This window comes from Vigna unguiculata, chromosome 9 (assembly GCF_037176805.1).
Source record: "Vigna unguiculata cultivar grain cowpea cultivar isolate G323 ecotype 2 chromosome 9, ASM3717680v1, whole genome shotgun sequence".
NCBI classification, from domain to species: Eukaryota; Viridiplantae; Streptophyta; class Magnoliopsida; order Fabales; family Fabaceae; genus Vigna; species Vigna unguiculata.
In genome coordinates, this window is record NC_140800.1 from 43,111,567 (window position 1) to 43,121,359 (window position 9,793).

Consider the following 9,793-nt stretch of genomic DNA (forward strand, 5'->3'; position numbering starts at 1 on the left):
GTTTGCCCTGGTTGAAGACTTTGAGGGGCGAAGGTGCTTTCTGGGTAATATTATTGTTGAATGGGCATTTCTTTTTCATTGAAAAAAGAAATATTCCCGGAATCAAACAGAAAAACGTGTTGAGCTGTTACCCTTTCTAATCCCACTTTCCATTTTCAAATTTCCATTTTCCAAAATCTCGCCCCCTCCGTAGTTTTTTTAAGACACCGTTTGTTGCGATTGTTGTTGAGAGGGGCCTGTTGTGTGTACTACTCATCCAAACGAGTCACAGTGTTCTCTCTCTCTATCTATCTTTCTCTCTCTATATGTATTTTTTCTCTCTAAAACATTCACCGTATAAGCTTTCTCCGAATGTCACAATGGCCTAGCGACGCCTCGCTCTGCTTTCTTCCTCCACGCGTCTGTCACCGTTATCATTTCGGTTCCTGACAATGAGATCAAACTCGTAGGAGTGTATCACTGCTACTCTTTTTCTCCTCTTTTATATTTATCGTTATTTGAAAAAAAAAATTAATTAGAAAAAGGGGAAAATTGAGAAAGGGGCATTGTTATATTTAACATAATTTGGTTATCGGTTGGTGATATCAGAGAAGAAAATGGCACCACCGTTGTTCAATTGGGGGGTGAAAGACACCCACAGGGGAACCCCTGTGGTGGTGAAGATGGAGAACCCAAATTGGTCGATGGTGGAACTGGAGGGTCCCGAAGAAGATGACTTAATGACACCGACCTCTTCTCCTGCGGGTGTTTCACGAGACAAAGGAAAAGGAAGGGGCAAAAATGCGAAACAGCTCACATGGGTTCTTCTCCTCAAAGCACACCGCGCCGCCGGTTGCCTGACCTCCCTGGCGCCGGCATTGTGGGGGCTCGTCTCCGCCGTGAAGCGCCGCGTCGCCGCTGGAAAAACTGATGCCGACACCGACGGAGGCAGGGAGCTGGAGAACCCCACCGTGAAGACGCGTTTCTATTCCTGCATCAAGGTCTTTCTGTGGCTTTCCGTTTTTCTCTTGTTTCTCGAGGTTGCTGCGTACTTCAAAGGGTGGCATTTCGTTGCGGCGGGGATTCAGTTCGAGCACTTTCTGTGGGCACCCGCGTTTGGAGTCAAGGATTTCTTTGCTTGGCTCTACGCGAGTTGGGTTTTTGTTCGCGTGGAGTATCTCGCTCCTCCTCTGCAGTTTCTAACCAATGCGTGCATCGTGCTTTTCCTTATTCAGAGTGTGGATAGGCTTGTTCTGTGTTTGGGGTGTTTCTGGATCCGGTTTAAGAAGATCAAGCCTGTCCCCAAATGTGGGGATGCAATTGCAGATCTTGAATCTGGAGAAAGCAAGGGTTTTTCGTTTTTCCCAATGGTTCTTGTGCAGATCCCCATGTGCAATGAGAAAGAGGTAATGTAAAGTTTGAATGTGAAATTGTGGGAAAAAATTATCCTTGTATTTTCTTGTCAGTAACTTTAATTTAAGATTCGTTGTTTCAATCTAGTTTATGTTTCTTTTTTTTCTTGTCTGTGTTCGTTTGTTTAGGTTTATCAGCAATCGATTGGTGCGGTGTGTAATTTGGATTGGCCGAAGGGGAAGTTGTTGATTCAGGTTTTGGATGATTCAGATGACCCAACGACGCAGCAGCTAATAAAGGAGGAGGTTCAGAAGTGGCAACAAGAGGGTGCCAACATTTTGTACCGGCATCGCGTGATTAGAGATGGGTACAAGGCCGGGAATTTGAAATCCGCCATGAATTGTAGCTACATTAAAGACTATGAGTTTGTCGCAATTTTTGATGCAGATTTTCAACCTACTCCAGATTTTCTAAAAAAAACGGTTATTCACTTTAAGGTCGGTAATTAGTGTTTGGTTCAAAGTGGTTTGTTATTTTGTTGTGTTGAGTTATAAAATGCAATATAGATATAAAGCTGATATTTGCTTTAATGTGATTGTCCTGTTGCTCGAAGGGCAATGAATCGACGGTAAATGTGTATGTTTGACATGGTTGGTGTGGGTGGTGCAGGATAATGATGAATTGGGGCTTGTCCAAGCAAGATGGTCCTTTGTGAACAAGGATGAAAACCTGCTAACGAGGTTGCAGAACATTAACCTGTCTTTTCATTTTGAGGTAGAGCAGCAAGTGAATGGGATTTTCATTAACTTCTTTGGGTTCAATGGAACTGCTGGAGTTTGGAGGATAAAGGCTTTGGAGGAAGCTGGTGGTTGGTTGGAGAGAACTACTGTTGAGGACATGGACATTGCCGTTCGAGCACATCTTCATGGCTGGAAATTCGTTTTCCTCAATGATGTTGAGGTTTGTCGGCTGCCATCCACATTGTCTCATTTTCAGTATTGTTGGTTCAATAGTTTGTCTTTGCCAGTAATTCATTCTCAAACTCATTTCAAGCTGCTTCTTGTTAACGTTTGTAGTGCCAATGTGAGCTACCGGAATCATATGAAGCATACAGGAAACAGCAGCACAGATGGCATTCTGGGCCAATGCAGTTGTTCCGCCTTTGTTTGCCTGATATCATACGGTCCAGGGTATGCATATGTATGTGTGTATGTGTGTGTGGTAATACTTTGGCAAATGTTTCTGTTGTTGTGGTTGTTAACGCAGTGTATGTTTTTGCAGATAAGTGTGTGGAAGAAATTCAACATGATATTTCTGTTCTTCCTTCTGAGAAAGCTGATCTTACCATTCTATTCGTTCACCTTGTTTTGTATAATTCTACCTATGACAATGTTCGTGCCGGAGGCTGAGCTTCCTGCGTGGGTAGTGTGTTACATCCCTGCTGCTATGTCCTTTCTCAACATTCTTCCAGCTCCGAAGGCCTTTCCCTTCATTGTACCTTATCTCCTATTTGAGAACACCATGTCAGTTACCAAGTTCAATGCAATGATCTCAGGCCTCTTCCAGCTAGGTAGTGCATACGAGTGGGTGGTGACTAAGAAATCTGGTCGTTCTTCTGAAGGCGATTTGGTTTCATTGATTGAGAAAGGACCAAAGCTTCAAAGAGGGTCCTCAGCACCTGATCTTGAGGAAATAAAGGAGGAACTGAGAAGGCAGGAGCAGAAAACCTCTAAGAAGAAGAAAAAGCATAACAGAATATATATGAAGGAGCTTGCATTGGCCTTTCTACTCTTAACAGCCTCAGCAAGGAGTCTCCTCTCCGCCCAAGGGATCCATTTCTACTTTTTGTTATTCCAGGGAATATCATTCCTCTTGGTTGGTCTTGACTTGATTGGTGAACAGGTGGACTGAAGAAAAAAACGAAAAAAATTGACACGACTGTGTACTTTTACATGCACGAATTATATGGACGGAAAAGCAAAAAGGTTGGAAAGAAGCCAGGCCTTATGAGATTACTGAAGGCATGTATTTGGGGGCAATGGAGAGTGTAGAGGACCCATAGTGCTCTGCTTTTTCTTGCTCATGCTCCTCCCTCCGGGCTCGTAAATCAAATCCACCCAATACGATATAATTGTGTTACATTATGGACCCAAAAGGGTTTGATTTGGAAATGGGTGCTGCTGTTGAGGCCAATTCAATGTGTAAGTTTAGCCTTGTTTCTTTTGTTATTTGATTCTTTTTTTGTAATTTTATGTGGATTCTTTTGTAAGAAAATTTGTGGTTCAAACTTTCAAACTTCAAACTTTAAACATCCATCGGGACCTTTTCTCTTTTTTCATAAAAAGAGAAAAAAAATCCACAGCCATAGTCCTCCTCGTCACGGTTCCAGCTACTTCCTCCACCGCTTGGAATGCGGTAATGCAAATTTAATATTTAAATTTCGTTTTTGTCAACTTTGATGATGGTAGAGAGCAAGTGGGTTTTGATTTCTGGGGCCCTTGGAATGTGATGCTTCGTAGCAATTGAAGGTGGTCCTCTTCCCCCGCTTTAAAATTTACTTATAGTTTGTTATTCTCACCGCTTTTGAACATTGAGCTGGAAAAATTACCAGATCTGCACCACACTGCTTTGATGAAGAGTCTGTCTGTCCCATTTTGTGTCTGGTGAGCGTTGCTGCCCACTGCTCTGTCCAAAATTGAAGATTCCAACTTTTATTACAACTGTGCCGCTACAAAGGGATAATGCCCTTTTCGGCCCGAAACACTGCTCGATTAATGCAATCCCAAATAAAACCCGAACATGTACTTAGAAAAACAGGTACGTTGTTTACTAGACCGGCACGTGGATGCTTGGTTCGGTTCATTATAATGGTTAGGTTTGCTCCGCTATTGAAGCTTCTTCAAGAATTTGGCTCAATAGAATTCGCTTCTGTCGTTTATGGTGTCTTGCGTGAACTCTCGAGAGACCCAAACCAGCTTTTTTCCACTGTCATTAATACCTTTTTTTCGGTATAAATCAGTTACCAATGGTTACTTCATAGATATCCGATAGTTTCTATTTACTTCTCTTATGTCTTTTCTGTTCCTCAATTTAAACAGTTGCGTAATATGACAAGGAAAGAAAAATGTCAGTGCAGTCGAAGTTTGATTGACCCTCCAGCTGGATGTTCAATATCTTCTACACTAAAACCATCTTAGATAAAGTTATCCGTAAATGTTTTCAGTAAAAAAAAAGAAAAAAACTAGTATAACAATTTAAATTAGTCTATTTGATTCTTCAAACACTTTTAGTTCAACAATTACAAGTGGATATAAACATAACCGTTCATCACCACCGGTAGTTACAATTTGATAGAACTTTGAGCTATCGTTTACTCATTCCATGCTTGTTGGAACGATATTTGTCTGTGACTGTGAAGGTAATTTACAAGGCTTTAACAATTACGTTTTGGAATGAAATTTGAAAGGCTTGGTTGGAATCGAACACTGTGTTTGACCTGGGAATTTGATGGAAAGGGAAGTAGCGGTGGCAAACGGTTTTGTGGGGCTGCATCAAGTTGGTAGCTTGTGGCGCGTGTGGAGGCCCCACTCTATTCGTACTTATTTGACAGCATTGTGCCAGCTAAATATCCGAACTTTTCCTCCCACCCAAGGAAAAAAAATTCAAACTTTTCCCTAGTATCATATATCGTATTTTTTTTTTGCAAGCTCATTAAGGAATCGGTTGCACTTGTTGCATAGAAATAATAAGCATGAACAAGGATTAGTTGTGCTTTTGCTTTTTGCTTCTTAAAACCGGGACTCGGAATTGGACGCTTTTCTCATCCCACAATTCATTTTCGTCGTCTTTGATGCCATTCTACTATTCAGTCTTTTCTTTCACAATCTTAATATATCATCACACGGTCGTCTAATAACGGGATATGCTTTAATTGCATTTTCAATCTTTTTTATATATCGTAGCTGATTTTGGTAGATTTTAAAGTTTCTTTTGTATAAAATAGAATACTCAAGTATCACACCTGTTTTCCATTAACGTTCGTAATATTTAACAGATTAATTTGTAATGAACAACAATTTTTAAAGTACAATAATATTATCAGTTTCACATCATTTATTTCTTCGTGTAATTTAAGCTGTTATTGATTAATGCACTATTATTATTATTTTTTAAATAGTTAATGATTCATATTAAACTACATTAAAAAAAATAATAAATGAGAGTTAAAATATTATTTTTTCATTCAAAATGAATCTTTACATTTTAGGCTTAAATACTTTTTTGGTCATCATTATTTTCGTAGTGTTTGTTGGGGATGACTCTCATTTTGACAGAATGCTTAAAATGGTCTTCATTTTTACCGAATGTTTAAAATGGTCATCATTTTCGTAATTTGTGTTATTTAGTCATTTTCTGTAACGCCGTTTAAATCATTAACGAAACATGGTACAGGTGGCACAGTTTGTATTAGGGTGTGTTACAGGTGGTAATTAGATATTTGGGGATAAATAAGTGAGCTAGGATTTTGGTAAGGAATGTTTGGACAGTTGGTAAATTTTGTTAATCTTGTTCCTCCTTTCCCAATTGGTGTTGTTGCAATCTTCTTCTTCCTGCAATCCCATTATATAGGTATGTTACGGTCTCACTCTTCTTCATTTACCTCTGGTTGTAATCGTTGGAGGCAACCGTGTTGTATCACTTCGTGTTGGTGGTTCAACGAGAAATGGATTAACCGCGATTTGTAGCTCTGGAGATATGGCAGATGTGAGGATGACAAGAACTCCAAAGAATATTGGTAGAAAATTTTGGGTACAATCTGTTTTTATTTTTGTGTTAATAATAAATTAGTTTTAATTTTTGGTTGATTGATTTAAAGAGTGGTGGTTCCAATAATGTAGGCTGCAACTTTTTCAAATGGTGGTGTTGATGAAAAGGATGTCATCATCATGACACAAATGAGTCAGATTAATGATTTGAAGAAGTCATTGAAGGTTGAAGGTTGCTGAGAAGAGGCTGCAATTAGTAATAAGGTTCGTTCACTTATGTTGTTATTGTATTATTTGTACTATTATTGTATGTAATCTTTTAAAGTCCAATATATTTTATATTATTGTTAAATGAAGAAATGAATTAGTTTGATTATGTTGATATTAGTCCCAACATGTTCAAAATGACACCTTAATCTGAGCATTGAAGTAAGTGATATTGATCTAAGCTTGGAAAAAATTAAATTGATCTAAGTCCAGAAGAAGTTAAATTCATAACATTAATTCATCCTCGTCAAAATGCACTACATCAATGTTTGGCAAAAGTGAAATTGAACGAAGTTTAAGGAAAGTCAAAATGCAGTACATCAATAATGAATTCTACATCAGAAAATTCCAAAAAATAACTAAGACGTTTGTAGCTGCTATCATGGCCTCTTCCTAATCTGTAATTTCATCCTAAACTACTGAGATGGTTCTTCTGGTGTTGGTAGTGGTGCTGCAAGGAAGAAGAAGATTAAGACAGTAACATACCTATATAATGGGATTGCAGGAAGAAGAAGATTGCAACATAGAGGAACAAGATTGTCAAAACTCACAAAGTGCTCAAACATTCCTTACCAAAATCCTAGCTCACTTATTTATCCCAAAATATCTAATTATCACACATGTATCGTACACGTAACACACCCTAATACAAATCCGTGTCACCTGTAATGCTCCGTTAATAATTTAAACGGCATTACAAAAAAGGACTAAATAAAACACGAATTGCAAAAATGAGGATTATTTTAAACATTCGATAAAAATGAAGACCATTCTAAACATTCTGTCAAAATAAAGACAAAAAAGTATTTAAACCTACATTTTGTTAGTACTAATTTATGAAATCCAAATTATTAAAGGCGTGTTAAAATGATTTGCCTCTGATTCTTTGATGGCTTCAGGTGCTCTTTATGGTCGCTCTCATCATACAAATTAACCCTAAAGCTGCTACTACTCTTTTTTATTTTTTTATCACTTTATCATTGTTAATGGGTTTGGATTTGGAGATTGTATATGTTGTTGCTGTCTCCTCTCCTAATTAAATGAATGATTGATGCAGCATATGCATACACCACTCACTCAATTAATGAGTTATGGCACTTGGTTTCAAAATTTACGTGCAACTTCTACTTTATAAAGGAAACGCCATTTGTGATAAGTAATTTATTCTTTCCCATCGATCATGTTGGACCATTTCTCACTTACACCTTGCGTGAACTCGTGAACCTTCTCAGACCTCGTGTTGACTATCATTTCAATGGCTTTCTCCCTTACTCATAAAGATCATAAAGATGAACATTCACTCTCTTTTTGGGATTTTCTTTTTCAAGAAACTTATTCCTATTTTAATTTTCAAACTATGCATGTTTATCTTCAGAGAATCGAATTTTCAATGTGAAACGTTTTTTCACTCCTTTTTTATTTTATCAATTTTGAGATTTTTTTTTTATAAAAATATGGTGAAAATTAAATTTCGTTGACGTGTTTGCACCGACTGAGCCATTTATGAATTAAATGTTTGCAGAGATTAGATGTGATTCAAAAGGAGTAGATGATAGCTGGTGGTACGTATTTTGTTACAAAATCATTTTGTTCCAGGCTTTACGTACTTTATTCAGCAATTGGTAACAGGAGAAAAAAAAATGAAGTACTGAAATTTGAAACTAGTGAATATAAGTAGCCAACAAAAGAGGTTGGGTCGATATAAATTAGGTCAGAGAAAAATATCCACATCCTATTCTATTGAATTAGAAGAAATTTGAACTAAATTTTAACATGTGGTGGAGTTGTATCGTGTGAGCATACAATGTTAAATAAATTAAATTAAGTAAATGGGATAATTATGATTGAGTTTGGATAATGAATTATAATTTTATGAATATCTAAATCCGAAAGTAATGTTTTTGTATTTACGAATTTGTAGATATATTTTAAATTTTCTTTTTAGTATGACATTTTTTTAAATTTAATAATACATATATAAATAAATAGTTTATTATAATTTATAAGGAGTTTTTTTTTTTTTTCAGTTTCGGGTTCTTTGAATTTAGTTGGGAGAACAAATTAGCTCTGTGGAATGTTTGATTATTCTTAAAACAACGTTCCAACGTTAAAATTTTGTCTAAAATTTCAATTTTGTAAAAATAATTGTTAAACTCAGTTTTCAAATTTAATTTTAACCCTTATATAAGTTTGTAAATTTTAATTGAAACGTGCATGAAACCTATTATCACTGCCAATTGAAATTAGATATTTCCTATGCAGATGTCAATATCGATAATGGTTTATTCTTTTAAAGTTACTTTTATTTCTCAAAATTAGCATAACATGACAAATTTAAATAGGATCAGATGTTGTTTTAAAAGGGACAACTAGTACAATGTGAATTTAATCTTGGACTATCTTAGATTTTGCTGTTCCTTCAACTGATAAAGCCATCATTGACAATTGAAAATATATTTTTCCTTAATAGATATCATTCATAACGAACCTTTTTCTTCTTTTTCTTTTTTTAAACCCAATGTTTTATTTTATAAGGTATCATCAGCTTCAAGTTTTATTTTGTAAACTCAGTGACATCCGATGGTTGTCTTGTGATGGGAAGTGAAGTTCGAATCCAACGGTCATGCTTTGAAGCCTCCAAGATTTCGGTACAGTGATAAAGAAATAAATGAAGTTAAATACCAACTTTATACTAAGATTTCAGTGAAGCTAAAAGGCTTAATCTGTTAAGAACTTCACTTCACTTACATTTGGTCGAAATATAGAAAAGCTAGTATTTGTAAGACTATAACTGATAGGGTTTAAAGCAAAAGCACCAGCATTTTCATATCTGAAGTCCAATAATACAAGAAATCAGCATTCCAATATTAGAAATCATGACAAACACAATCATCTCGAAAGACCTTGTCGCACCCTTGAAAATAGTTCTGAAAAAACCAATCTTTTCCCTCCTTACCTGCAAACAAAATATGTTTCCATTCCAAATTATCAATAAAAGAATTTGGTTTCTAGTAACAAGCATTTATGTTAAGATGCTGATACCCTTTCTGAAACCACTGCAGAGCCTCCAACGGAACAAGTGGATCCAAGAAGAAGAAGCAAGAAAAGGATCAGCAATGCCTGAAGGCATATCCATGAACACTTTGATACACCAGTGCATGTTGAAGACCACCAAACACCTAGGTCTAAGAATGTAACTACAAATGTATCTAAGTTTCGAAGGTGGTATATATAATCCAGATTACACTAGAGTTGAAAATAAACAGGTGCATTTAAGATTAAAGGAAAAGTGAATTTTGAGTACTGCGTAGACACGAGAGATATGTTGCAGGACTAAACAGGAACTAAATTTGGCAGCTTTATAGAAGCGATAGAAGGATAGAGTAAAGAAGAAGACACTTGGTATTGTGGCATTGACAGAAAGCAAA

At 36.6% G+C, this 9,793-nt stretch overlaps 1 protein-coding gene and 1 long non-coding RNA gene across 2 annotated transcripts; one reads left to right on the forward strand and one right to left on the reverse strand.

The window, feature by feature from the left end:
• CSLC12 (Cellulose-synthase-like C12) lies at window positions 1-3,641 on the forward strand. The gene is made up of 5 exons (XM_028045992.2): window positions 1-1,385; window positions 1,521-1,829; window positions 2,002-2,292; window positions 2,409-2,522; window positions 2,614-3,641. Exons 1-5 carry the CDS (start codon window positions 597-599, stop codon window positions 3,241-3,243), a joined length of 2,133 nt encoding a protein of 710 aa, XP_027901793.1. The 5' UTR covers window positions 1-596; the 3' UTR covers window positions 3,244-3,641.
• A 5,393-nt stretch (window positions 3,642-9,034) lies between these two features.
• On the reverse strand, window positions 9,035-9,679 carry LOC146883985 (uncharacterized). Its single transcript, XR_014984439.1, has 2 exons — window positions 9,408-9,679; window positions 9,035-9,321 (listed from the first exon to the last, which is right to left on the reverse strand). It is a non-coding gene; the product is annotated as an uncharacterized LOC146883985 (long non-coding RNA).
• Window positions 9,680-9,793: the final 114 nt, after the last annotated feature.

Bases quoted from the DNA above. Each gene is read 5' to 3' on its own strand.
- CSLC12 (XM_028045992.2), top strand. From the start codon at position 597: ATGGCACCACCGTTGTTCAATTGGGGGGTGAAAGACACCCACAGGGGA. The intron at 1,386-1,520 runs GTAATGTAAAGT...TCGTTTGTTTAG, and splicing joins CCATGTGCAATGAGAAAGAG to GTTTATCAGCAATCGATTGG. The intron at 2,523-2,613 runs GTATGCATATGT...ATGTTTTTGCAG, and splicing joins CTGATATCATACGGTCCAGG to ATAAGTGTGTGGAAGAAATT.